Source organism: Podarcis melisellensis, assembly GCF_964234715.1.
Source record: "Podarcis melisellensis genome assembly, chromosome: 2".
NCBI classification, from domain to species: Eukaryota; Metazoa; Chordata; class Lepidosauria; order Squamata; family Lacertidae; genus Podarcis; species Podarcis melisellensis.
The window spans coordinates 109,871,092-109,884,593 of NC_138529.1; the positions used below are offsets into that span (position 1 = coordinate 109,871,092).

A 13,502-nucleotide genomic window follows, 5' to 3' on the forward strand; every position below is an offset into this window, starting at 1 on the left:
CATCATAATAATTTATTATCTGTACCCCGCCCATCTGGCTGGGTTTCCCCAGCCACTCTGGGCGGCTTCCATAGAAACCAGGAAACACTAAAATATCATACATTAAAAACTTCCCTGAACAGGGCTGCCTTAAGATGTCTTCTGAATGTCAAGTAGTTGTTTATCATTTTGACATCTGATGGGAGGGCGTTCCACAGGGCGGGCGCCACTACCGAAAAGGCCCTCTGCCTGGTTCCCTGTAGCTTTGCTTCTCGCAATGAGGGAACCGCCAGAAGGCCCTCGGCACTGGACCTCAGCGTCCGGGCAGAACGATGGGGGTGGAGATGCTCCTTCAGGTATACTGGGCCGAGGCCATTTAGGGCTTTAAAGGTCAGCACCAACACTTTGAATTGTGCTCGGAAACATACTGGGAGCCAATGTAGGTCTTTCAAGACCGGTGTTATATGGTCTCGGCGGCCGCTCCCAGTCACCAGTCTAGCTGCCGCATTCTGGATTAGCTGTAGTTTCCGAGTCACCTTCAAAGGTAGCCCCACGTAGAGCGCATTGCAGTAGTCCAAGCGGGAGATAACTAGAGCCTGCACCACTCTGGCGAGACAGTCCGCGGGCAGGTAGGGTCTCAGCCTGCGTACCAAGTGGAGTTGGTAGACAGCTGCCCTGGATACAGAATTGACCTGCGCCTCCATGGACAGCTGTGAGTCCAAAATGACTCCCAGGCTGCACACCTCGTCCTTCAGGGTCACAGTTACCCTATTCACGACCAGGGAGTCCTCCACACCAGCCCGCCCCCTGTCCCCCAAAAACAATACTTCTGTCTTGTCAGGATTCAGCTTCAATCCATTAGCCGCCATCCATCCTCCAACCGCCTCCAGGCACTCACACAGGACCTTCACCGCCTTCACTGGTTCTGATTTGAAAGAGAGGTAGAGCTGGGTATCATCTGCATATTGATGGACACCCAGTCCAAACCCCCTGATGATCTCTCCCAGCGGCTTCATATAGATGTTAAAAAGCATGGGGGAGAGGACGGAACCCTGAGGTACCCCACAAGTGAGGGCCCAAGGGTCTGAACACTCATCCCCCACCACCACTTTCTGAACACGGCCCAGGAGGAAGGAGCAAAACCACTGTATAACAGTGCCCCCAGCTCCCAACCCCTCTAGACGGTCCAGAAGGATGTTATGGTCGATTGTATCAAAGGCCGCTGAGAGATCCAGCAGAACTAGGAAACAACTCTCACCTTTGTCCCTAGCTCGCCGGAGATCATCAACCAGTGCGACCAAGGCAGTTTCGGTCCCATGATGAGGCCTGAACCCCGATTGGAAGGGATCCAAATGGTCCGCATCCTCCAGGCGTGCCTGGAGTTGTTCAGCAACCACACGCTCAATCACCTTGCCCAAGAATGGAAGATTTGAGACTGGGCGATAGTTGGCCATACTGGCCGGGTCTAAAGATGGTTTTTTAAGAAGCGGTTTAACGACCGCCTCTTTCAGCGGATCTGGGAATGTTCCCTCACAGAGGGAAGCATTCACCACCCCGCAGAGCCCATCGCCCAGCCCTTCTCGGCATGCTTTTATTAGCCAGGATGGGCAAGGATCAAGGAGACAGGTGGTTGGTTTCACGCGTCCAAGCAGCCTGTCCACATCCTCGGGGGTAACGGATTGAAACTGATTCCATGCAACTTGACCAGACAGGGCTCTAGCACTCTCCCGCCCCAGCCCTGCTCCCACGGTGGTGTCTAGCTCCTTCCGAATATGAGTGATTTTATCTGCAAAAAACTTTGCAAAATCGTTGCAGGAGATCTTGGGGTCTTTACAAGGCCCCGGTGGTAAAGGTGGTTCCGTTAAATTGCAAACCACCTGAAAGAGTCTCCTGCTACTATTTTCTGCAGATGCAATAGAGGCGGTGAAGAAAGTCTTCTTTGCCGTCGCTATCACCACTTGGTAGACTCGACGTTGAGCTCTAACCTGTGTCCGGTCAGATTCGGAGTGAGTTTTCTGCCACTGACGCTCTAGCCGTCTCAGCGATTTTTCATCGCCCTCAGCTCCGAAGAAAACCACGGGGCTGTCCGGGCTCCATGCAATCGGAGAGGGCGCTTCGGAGCCAGACAGTCAATTGCCCTGGTTAACTCCGCATTCCAGCGGGCCACCAGGGAATCAGCTGAAAGGCCATCAACATGGGATAAAACATCCCCTACCACTCTCTGGAAACCATTTGGATCCATTAAGTGGCGGGGGCGGACCATCCGAATTGGTCCCACCTCCCTGCAGAGGGGAAGGGTCGCGGAGAAGTCCAGTTGCACCAGGAAGTGATCTGACCATGGCACTTCTTTGGTTTCACTTTTACTTAGTGTTAGATCACCCACGTCACTAGAGGTGAATACCAGGCCTAAGGCATGTCCATGACTATGAGTTGGGCCCAACTTATTCAGGGACAGCCCCATGGAGGCCATGCTTTCCACGAAGTCCCGAGCGGCCCCTTGTAAGGTCGTGTCGGCATGGATGTTAAAATCCCCTAGGACAACCAAGCTAGGTGTCTCCAGGAGAACATCCGCCACGACCTGAAGCAGCTCGGACAGGGAATCCTTGGTGCAGCGGGGAGGTCGGTACACCAAAAGGAATCCTGTACTGCCCCTATTGCCCAACTTCCAGAACATGCACTCAGAAAACTGGGTCTTCCCAGTAGGACGCCTGATGCAAACTAATGACTTCCTAAAAATCACTGCAACCCCCCCTCCCCGCCCACATGACCTGGGTTGCTGTGCGTAAGAGAAACCCGGTGGGCAAGCGGCAGCAAGGACAGGCCCATCTGCTTCCTCCAACCAGGTCTCTGTCACACATGCCAGGTCAAGTCCTCCATCCACAATCAGGTCGTGGATGGCAGTGGTTTTATTCATCATTGACCTGGCATTACACAGCAACACCTTCAGGTCATGTGGGTTTCCCCTGTTGATTCCAGTATCCATCCGGTCAAGGCCAGACCCGGAGGCAGGGATAGTCTTCAAACAACGACTAAACCTGCCTCCTCGGTAATGACATGGTCTGGTCTTAGCATAACTCCGCCTCCTGCCCATGATCACCGAGATCGGATGTCCCAGTGCTTCCGCCCCTGTGGAACTTGTCCCAGCCATCGTGTTGGCTGGGGCTGGGGCCCCATACAGCCAGTGTGGTGTAGTGGTTAAGAGCGGTAGTCACATAATCTGGTGAACCGGGTTCGCGTCTCCGCTCCTCCACCTGCAGCTGCTGGGTGACCTTGGGCTAGTCACACTTCCTTGAAGTCTCTCAGCCCCACTCACCTCACAGAGTGTTTGTTGTGGGGGAGGAAGGGAAAGGAGAATGTTAGCCGCTTTGAGACTCCTTAAAGGGAGTGAAAGGCGGGATATCAAATCCAAACTCCTCCTCCTCTTCTTCTTCTCCCAGGCAGCCCTGATCCCGCCCCTTAAAAACAAAATACAAACTATACAGAACCAATAAAACAACAGAAAACAAAACAGAACAATTATACTAAAATTAATCCCCAACCAAATATCCATCCCACCCACCCACCCCCAACAGAAGAAAAAAGGAAAAAGAGAAATACAAATTTAAATTGCCACCGACTGCTTGTTCTCTCTGCATCTGTAGAAGCATATAATGATCATTAAGCTTACTGTTAATGACACAAAACCCTCCGATATAAAGTCTCTAGTCTAGAAACCTTTTCCCTCCAGTCTCTGTGTATGTGTAAAAAAAAAGTATTCTATCAAGCAGCAGCACAGAAAGTGAGGATCATTTGGTAGTGGGTTTCAGGCAGGGATTCCTTCCAGACCTTACCTGGTGATGCCAGGGACTGAATTAAGGAACTTCTCCATGCAAAGTATGCAAAATTATTCCTCTGAACTGCGGCCTCTCCCTCTATGGCTTCTCCTGTGGCATTTTTATCACCGGTAGTTTATTTATCCACTCAATACATGCCTTTTTCTTTACAATTAAATTTCTATCCCACCTTTCTTCCCAAAGGAATATGACACACGCACTCACACACCAATTACTTTTGTTAAAAGTTTCCAGGCTTGCTTACTATTATGGGCTGTATACCTAAGAGCCCGTGTTGGCCTTCAGCTGTTAACAGAATTTTATGGAATTCTGGGTGATGCGGAAAAACTGGACAGACACACCAAAAGGACTGTATAAATGCTATAACTTCAATCATCCAATGATGCCATATAGGGGGCAATTCAGAAGAGAGAAGTGGGATTCTCGTAGCTGTGGCAACGGGCAGTGGCTTAGATGGGTTTTTCTTCTTGGAAAGTCAATTAGTCCAATCCATGGAGCAATCTATCAATGATCCTAGGCATAATGGCTTTGTGCCATCTGTGGGATGAGAGGCCTGATGCAGAATAACTGGTCATCAGCCACTGTGAAACAGGATACAGTGGTACCTTGGTTCTCAAACGCCTTGGTTCCCAAATGCCGAAAACCTGGAAGTAAGTATTCCGGTTTTAAAACGTTTTTCAGAAGCCGAATGCCCAATGTGGCTGTCGGCTATTGTTCCCAGGGCGCCTGCACCAATCAGAAGATGCACCTTGGTTTTCGAACATTTTGGAAGTCAATCAAACTTCTGGATTACGTTTGGTGCTTTTTGTTTTTGCTATTTATTTTGAGTTTTTGCTTTTGAGGCTTTTTTGGTTAATTTGTTTGTGTGCCTGCAGAAATGGATAAAAGCCCCCCATCGAAACAATGACGATCATCAATGCAGGTCAGAAAAAATAATAATTCTAATTTTTATTATCTACAATACTGTCTTGTTTATTTTCCAGTACAGTACATTGATTAATGCTTTCATTTTATGGATCAATGGTCTCGTTAGATAGTAAAATTCATATTAAATTGCTGTTTTGGGGTAGTTTTTGAAAGTCTGGAACGGATTAATCCATGACTTTCTGTGGGAAAGTGTGCCTTGGTTTTGGAACGCTTTGGTTTTGGAACGTATTCCGGAACGGGTTAAGTTTGAGAACCAGGGTAACACTGTACTGGATTAGATGGGCCTTTAAACTATTTTTTATATATATAAATGCAGGGCTCTTTCCATGCCCATGGGTCTCAGGGAGGAGCTGCTACTACAAGCCCAGCGTAAAATGCCCCTCTCTGCCCCCAACTCACACATAAAGACACTTGACCATCCCGCTCTGGGTTTCAAGATCGCTGAGAGGCGGAAAAACTATTAGATAAAGCAAACTTTATTAAGAGAGACCCTGTCTTGGCCCCAACACAAGAGGAGCAGCCGTCCTGGGCAACAGCAGAAACAGGCTTTTCACTCCCAGGAAATCTCCATGTCCAAACCCTCACTCCTGACTCTCCTGAGGAAGTCGTCATAGTCTGCCCTGAAGATACGTGAGCAAGCCGGCACATCGAGGAAGCTCAGCTGGTTTTCCGAGGATAACAGCAGGTGGATGGTGCTTCCGGACACCCTGGTTTCCATCAAGGAGAGCTTCTGGAGGTGGGTCAGGGCTATGGCCGGCGGCTCCAGCACCTGCTCAAACACGCTGTCCAGGGAGAAAGGCAGGCAAGCCAGCAGCAAGCTTTCGAGTTGGGGCGAATGTCGGAGCAGGGACACAAGGCATGCTCTAAACACGGCTTTGTGCTGGGAAGGAAGGGGGCCTTCTGCGTCAGGGTACATCAGGAAAATGTAACGGAGGTGGGGGAATTGATGAGGCGCGGGGCGGAAATTTCCCTCCAAGTCTTCGACCATTTCCTCCTCCTCCTCATCGTCGTCGTCGTCGTCAGGGGCACACACTGCTGGAGGAGGGAGGTTAGCCACCAATTTCCGGAGGTTCAGGCAGTGGCCCAGGAAGGTCCAGAAGGAAGAAGCATCTTCACAGAGAAAGCCGCTCAATGAGAGGGAGTGCAGCTGTGCTCCGAGGGCGGCCGCCATCGGCAGAAGATCAGCAACATCGCACTGGCTGTCATTGTCAAGGGTCAGGCAGGAGATGTAGCGCCAGGGTGCAAAGTCCTGGCCCAAGCCAGGGCTGCCCTCGAAAATCAGAGTGACGTCGGCCAAGTGCGGGCACACGGCTAAAGCGGCAGGCAGGCAGCTCAGTGTCACATCGTCCAATTCTGTGAGGGTCAGCGTGAGCCCGTGGCCGCTATGGCCGGACATCCTGCGTCTCGCCAGCTCCTCCAGGGAGGGGAACTCGGGGGCAACCGGGACGTCGTCGAACTGCCGCCTGTAGATCGCGCACACGGCCTCCAGAACGAAAGGGTGGTCCAAGATCGTCAGGCTCCGCAAGGCCAGGAGCAGAAAGACCAAGTGTTGAACCATGCATCGGAGGAGAGGTCTGCACAACAGATATCTGGCTCTGAGCACCTTCAAGGCCGGAGAGCGGAGTGAGCCTGTGGCAGGGTCATAGGCCAAGTGGAGGAGGCACTCTGGAGACAGCCTGCTGCAATCGACGATGTCCAGTTCGAGAAGCTGCCGGCAGTGGGAGCCCACAGCAGCAAGCACCTGGGCGTTGCACTGGGTGTCCGACAGGTTGAGTTGGGCGAGGTTCGGCAAAGCTTTCACCAGGTCGACGAGGGACTCTGCGGGGATCCGGCAGCAGCCTCTGATATCCAGGGAAGACAGGTTCTGCCGTGTCAGGGAAAGAGAAAGGGAAAGGTTTGTTTTTGCTCACGTACAACGGCATTTGCCGACCTCCAGATTCGCCGGACTACAAATCCCATCAGCCGCAGCCAGCGCAGAAGGCGTATGGGGCAGCACCAAGTTGGCAGAAGTCATTGTAAATACAGTGGTACCTCAGGTTACATACGCTTCAGGTTACATACACTTCAGGTTACAGACTCCGCTAACCCAGAAATATTACCTCAGGTTAAGTACTTTCTTCAGGGTGAGAACAGAAATTGTGCTCCGGCCAGCGTGGCGGCAGCGTGAGGCCCCATTAGCTAAAGTGGTACCTCAGTTTAAGAACAGTTTCAGGTTAAGTACGGACCTCCGGAACGAATTCAGTACTTAACCTGAGGTACCACTGTAAATGGCATGCTGTGTATTAATGTGTTGGGTTCCACGGAGCCTGTGTGTGTGTGTGTCCGTGTCCCTTAATGTCTGCCCTACAGGAACACCTACCAAAACATGGCACCCTTTGCCTGTTGTCATATGTGCACAAAATGCACAGAAGACAGAAATTGCTGGTCCAGCGTTCCACTGTTAATGGTCCCCCTCTGCTAACAAAGCATCGTACTAAGAGCACAGTGGCCCATAGTACCAATGCAGTAAGTAAGAAACACATACAAGAAACCTCACCCATTTATTGTCAAATTAGCTTTTGCGAACAGGAAAACAAAGGGCGTCGACTTGAGCACAACTCTCTATGCATCTACACTAGCCCACGAAATGTGCCACCATCAGTTCCATCTGGGGGTTAGGGCCTTAGGGCCACATTCCTCCCTGGGCAATCTTTCCAGGGCCGGATGTCAGTGGTGGTTGTGGCGAGAGGCAAAACTGCCAAGCACAATGCATGCGGAAGTTGTGCTTGTGTGGTAGGCTAGATTCTATGCATGCTCTCTGCAGGACTGGAATGTTTTGCTGCTGGAGGCAAAAAATAAAGTAAAAAATCCACAGCTGCTAGCTGCTATCACTGTAAAGTGGTACTTCTGGATGCAAACGGGATCCATTCCGGAGCCCCGTTCGCATCTTGAGTAGAACGCAACCCGCAACTGCGCATTGCAAATTCGCCGCTTCTGCGCATGACGTCATTTTGAGCGTCTGTGCATGCGCGAGCGGCGAAACCCGGAGGTAACGTGTTCCGTTACTTCTGGGTCGCTGCGGAGCAAAGCCTGAAAACGCTCAACCTGAAGAATATTTAACCTGAGGTATGACTGTTCTTCGTCACTGCTGCCATGCTCCAGCCTTCCTCCGTGAGCACATTATGCTGTGCCCCCTACTGCTACCACAGAGGGAAAGGGCTTAGCGGGGGGGGCAGCGGGGGGAGGCGGGGCGCAGCCACGGAGAGGCTGAACCACGCTATTTTCCCTCTGCACTTTCTAGACACAGGTACACACTTTTCCAGACCGAGTCAAAGCACTCCTTGCCGCCGCCGCACTCCCTGTGAAAACACACACTTCAATGCTTTCTCGAATCAAGGGAGAACCCAAATTGCCATTTGTTCCGATTCAACGTTACAGAGCGGGGTTTCCCCGGGGAAAGCAATTGGAGGTGTTTGGACACGCAAGACCTTTCCCAGAATGCGTGGAGCGAAGGTTAAGTGTGGGAGAGCCCTTTGGTTCACGCAGCAATCATTTTATTAAATGGAGGCTTTCCTTAACTGATCTCCAGTCTCTCTCTCTCCTGTGGATCGTGCGCCCAGACTGTCCTGCGATAATCAGATGGCCCGACATCAATAGCAATAATAATAAATAATAATAATATATTATATATACCCTTGCCCATCTGGCTGGGTTTCCCCAGCCACTCTGGCTGGTCCCAACAGAATATTAAAAACACGATAAAAGATCAAACATAAAAAACTTCCCTAAACAGGGCTGCCTTCAGATGTCTTCTAAAAGTCAGATAGTTGTTTATTTCCTTGACATCTGATGGGAGGGTGTTCCACAGACAGTGGTGGAGGAACATGCTACAGCCCCCGGAGTGGAGAACAAGCGGTGGCGTGGCTGGCACACAGCACAGGGACATGGCACGTCGCCCGTGGGGACGTGGCGCATTGCCGCGGGGACATGGCATGTGGCACCCATCCCGGGAAGGGGTTGTGTACGTATCGGGGGGGCGGCCACTATGGAACCCTTTCCCCAAATGCTACCCGGTGCAGCCCACTCCCTCATTCCCCCTTCATACACAGGTGTCCACAGGGTGGGCGCCACTACCAAGAAGGCCCTCTGCCTGGTCTCCTGTAACCTCACTTCTCGCAGGGAGGGAACGGCCAGAAGGCCCTCAGCACTGGACCTCAACATCCGGGCAGACCGATGGGGGTGGAGACGCTCCTTCAGGTATACTGGACCGAGGCCGTTTAGGGCTTTAAAGGTCAGCGCCAACACTTTGAATTGTGCTCGGAAACGTACTGGAAGCCATGTAGGTCTTTCAAGACTGGTGTAATGTGGTCTTGGCAGCCGCTTCCAGTCACCAGTCTAGCTGCCGCATTCTGGGTTGGTTGTCATTTCTGGGTCACCTTCAAAGGTAGTCCCACATAGAGCGCATTGCAGTATCCAGCATGCACCACTCTGGCGAGACAGTCAGTGGGCAGATAGCGTCTCAGCCTGCGTACCAGAATTGACCTGCGCCTCCATGGACAGCTGCAAGTCCAAAATGACTCCCAGGCTGTGCACCTGGTCCTTCAGAAGCATAGTTGCCCCATTCAGGACCAGAGTCTCCCCCTCACCTACCCGTCCCATCCCCCCCAAAACAGTACAGTGGTACCTCGGGTTACAGACGCTTCAGGTTACAGACTCAGCTAACCCAGAAATATTACCTCAGGTTAAGAATTCTGCTTCAGGATGAGAACAGAAATCGTGCTCCGGCAGCACGACAGCAGCAGAAGGTCCCATTAGCTAAAGTGGTACCTCAGGTTAAGAACAGTGTCAGCTTAAGAACGGACCTCCGGAACGAATTAAGTACTTAACCCAAGGTACCACTGTACTTCTGTCTTGTCTGGATTCACCCTCAATCTGTTAAACCACCACCCATCCTCACACCTCCAAACACTCACACAAAATAGAGAGAACTACCGGTAATTAAATAGTGGAAACCAGGCCGCTTGAAAAGGGTGCTTCATCCTTCGGCAAGAACTTTAACTGAGTCAAATTGCTGTGTTGTTACCTGTTTTGACTTTCTTAAGAAGGAGTGAAGTTGAGACCAGGCCAACCATGGAAACGGGACACCCCCAAATTTCTCATTCACTGCAGAGACCAGTAAGGAACTCTGCACATAAAGCTTCCAAAACCATTGTTTCTTCGAGTGCCATTCCTCCACGCTAAGAGCCATGTGCGGACGGTGTGGGCGAGAGTCTCTCTCCCTCCCTCCCTCGCTCTCAGGCGGGGAAGGGCCGATGGAACTCCTCGCGCCAGGACGACGGCAGCCCCGACGTGCTGCTTAGCATCCCCTCCAACCAGTGCAGCATCTTAATGTCGTGATTTCCCCCTCTGCATCCCTTTCATAACTATTTTTATAAAACATTTGTCCACCCATAGTTCAAATTTTTACTACAAGTTTTCTGTCAATCCTACCAATATATGTAACCCTTTACAATAGCTTTTCAACTAAATTATAAACTTTCCCCATTCTTTATTAAAGAGGTCCTCTTCCTGGTTTCTAATTCTGCCTGTAAGCTTTGCCATCTCAACGTTGTTCATCAGTTTTGTCTGCCACTCTTGCTTGGTGGAAGTTGTAGACCCTTAGGATAATCTAGACCAACCCCCTGCAAAACACAGTCAGTGGCAGCCAAAGCATCATGGCTCCATCAGTGCCGGATTTCTGTATAAGCTAAGCAAAATCCCTTATTTTGGCTGCTGATCCCTTATTTTCGAGGCTGCTGGTCCCTTATTTTCAAATCTGTAAGTTGACAGCTATGGCCAGGAGGCAGCAAGAGTGGAGCCCCCATTTTAGAGGAAGGAGCTCCCCCCAGGAACCAAGTCAGAGCACAGAGTACTGTGTCCAGTTCTGGGCACCACAGTTCAAGAAGGACACTGACAAACTGGAACGTGTCCAGAGGAGGGCAACCAAAATGGTCAAAGGCCTGGAAACGATGCCTTATGAGGAACGGCTAAGGGAGCTGGGCATGTTTAGCCTGGAGAAGAGGAGGCTAAGGGGTGATATGATAGCCATGTTCAAATATATAGAAGGATGTCACATAGAGGAGGGAGAAAGGTTGTTTTCTGCTGCTCCAGAGAAGCGGACACGGAGCAATGGATCCAAACTACAGGAAAGAAGATTCCACCTAAACACTAGGAAGAACTTCCTGACAGTAAGAGCTGTTCGACAGTGGAATTTGCTGCCAAGGAGTGTGGTGGAGTCTCCTTCTTTGGAGGTCTTTAAGCAGAGGCTTGACAACCATATGTCAGGAGTGCTCTGATGGTGTTTCCTGCTTGGCAGGGGGTTGGACTCGATGGCCCTTGTGGTCTCTTCCAACTCTATGATTCTACAAAGCATCTTCTCCTTACCTTGCAACGTACTGCGATGATGTCGGCAACGGCCTTGATGACCAGCCTCGGGCACATGTTCAAGCTCAGCACCGTCAGCTGTGGCACCAGGAGGAAGCGCAGGACCGGTCGGTTCAAGCGATTGCCTTCCTCCATTAACTTGAACAGCTTCTGGACAAGGGAGTCAGCTGGGTGGGGAAGAAATACCCAGATATAAACACAAAGCTATGCACAACAATTAGACACATGCTTTACTCAGGTGATTAGGAGCTAGAAGCAAACCAGAAGGTGCAGAGGGTGACAGCAGGACATTACAGGGAAAGTTCCCCTGGCTACAGGGAAGCAGGCAGAGGGCCTTCTCGGTAGTGGCGCCTGCCCTGTGGAACACCCTCCCGTCAGATGTCAAGGAAACAAACAACTATCTGCTTTTTAGAAGACATCTGAAAGCAGTCCTGTTTAGGGAAGTTTTTAATGACTAATGTTTTAATGTACTTTTAATATTTTGTTGGAAGCCGCCCAGAGTAGCTGGAGAAACCCAGCCAGATGGGCAGGGTATAAATAATTAATAAAAATTATTATTATTATTATTATTATTATTAGCCAGCCAGTCACTGACATGCTCCCTGGCAAAGACTTTGCCAGATTTTGCTTAGCTTTTAAAATCTGGGTAGCCGAGTGATCTACCAGAACAGGAAACTGCATAGGAAAAGTTGCTGCTAAGAGCAGGACAAAAATAATAATAACAACTTATCATTTAAACCCCGCCCATCTGGCTGGGTTTCCCCCGCCACTCTGGGCGGCTTCCAACAAAATGTTAAACTACAATAGTCTGTCAAACATTAAAAGCTTCCCTAAACAGGGCTGCCTTCAGATGTCTTTAAAAAAATAAGATAGCTGCTTATTTCCTTCACATCTGATGGGAGGGCGTTCCACAGGGCGGGTGCCACTACCGAGAAGGCCCTCTGCCTGGTTCCCTGTAACCTCACTTCTCGCAATGAGGGAACCACCAGAAGGCCCTTGGCACTGGACCTCAGTGTCCCGGCAGAACGATGGGGGTGGAGACGATCCTTCAGGTATAATGGGCCAAGGCCATTTAGGGCGTTAAAGGTCAGCACCAACACTTTGAATTGTGCTCGGAAACGTACTGGGAGCCAATGTAGGTCTTTCAAGACTGGTGTTATGTCGTATTGGCAGCCGCTCCCAGTCACCAATCTAACTGCCACATTCTGGATTAGTTGTAGTTTCTGGGTCACCTTCAAAGATAGCCCCACATTGAGTGCATTGCAGTAGTCCAAGCGGGAGATAACTAGAGCATGCACCACTCTGGCGAGACAGTCTGTGGGCAGGTAGGGTCTCAGCCTGCGTACCAGATGGAGCTGGTAGACAGCTGCCCTGGACACAGAATTGACCTGTGCCTCCGTGGACAGCTGCGAGTCCAAAATGACTCCCAGCCTGCGCACCTGGTCCTTCAGGGGCACAGTTACCCCATTCAGGACCAGGAAGTCCTCCACACCTGCCCGTCTCCTGGGGAACTTTGCTCTGGACCACAACTCCCATCATCTCTGACTACAGGCCGTGCTGGCTGGGGCTCATGGGAATTGGAGTCCAACAGCATCTGGACGGCCACCTCCTCCCCAGCTCTGCCTTAAGAGATGGAGCTTTCCTACCTAGGCAGCTTTTCTAGCCAGGTGTGCTTGAGAACCAATTTTTACAGGACCACCTGCATAGGATACTACAAGGCTCAGAGATGCAAATTGCAGGAGGCTACAGGGCCAAGACGCCCCCCCCCCCAATGCTTTGCCAGACTGCCTTTTTGAAATGCAATCTGTGGCTTGGCCATGGGGTCTTTGTGGCCGGTCTCTCCTCTGCCTCCCCATCTGCCGTGCCCCTCTTACGCAGGCAGATGTAGGGCTCTGAAACAGAGCGAACGCGGTGTCCGTCCTGGTGGTTTTCCGCACAAGCTTTGGCCCAGATGCGCTGGATATTTTTAGCCACATTCTCCAGGCACAGCCATTCCAGCGAGCGGACCGTTCTCCTCTTGGGCATGGAGCTGCTGGAGACAGAAGCATGAGAGAAAGGTGAGGGGAAAAACTAGGCCTTTGCAAGGTAGTTTTTCACGTCAAAACTGTAAACACCACAACTGATCTGTTAAGATCCTGCCAAGGACTCTTCACTTTGATTACAGTGGTACCTCGGGTTACATACGCTTCAGGTTACAGACTCCGCTAACCCAGAAATAGTACCTCGGGTTAAGAACTTTACCTCAGGATGAGAACAGAAATCACACGGCAGCGGCGCGGTGGCAGTGGGAAGCCCCATTAGCTAAAGTTCTCAGGTTAAGAACAGTTTCAGGTTAAGAATAATAATATAATAATAATTTAT

The 13,502-nt window shown here is 50.8% G+C and overlaps 1 protein-coding gene across 1 annotated transcript; it reads right to left on the bottom strand.

Annotated features, from left to right (window-relative positions):
* Positions 1 to 5,235: 5,235 nt before the first annotated feature.
* Positions 5,236 to 13,169, bottom strand: LOC309364729 (uncharacterized protein). Its single transcript, XM_081902542.1, has 3 exons — positions 13,016 to 13,169; positions 11,142 to 11,308; positions 5,236 to 6,603 (listed from the first exon to the last, which is right to left on the bottom strand). Exons 1-3 carry the CDS (start codon positions 13,164 to 13,166, stop codon positions 5,290 to 5,292), a joined length of 1,632 nt encoding a protein of 543 aa, XP_081758668.1. The 5' UTR covers positions 13,167 to 13,169; the 3' UTR covers positions 5,236 to 5,289.
* Positions 13,170 to 13,502: the final 333 nt, after the last annotated feature.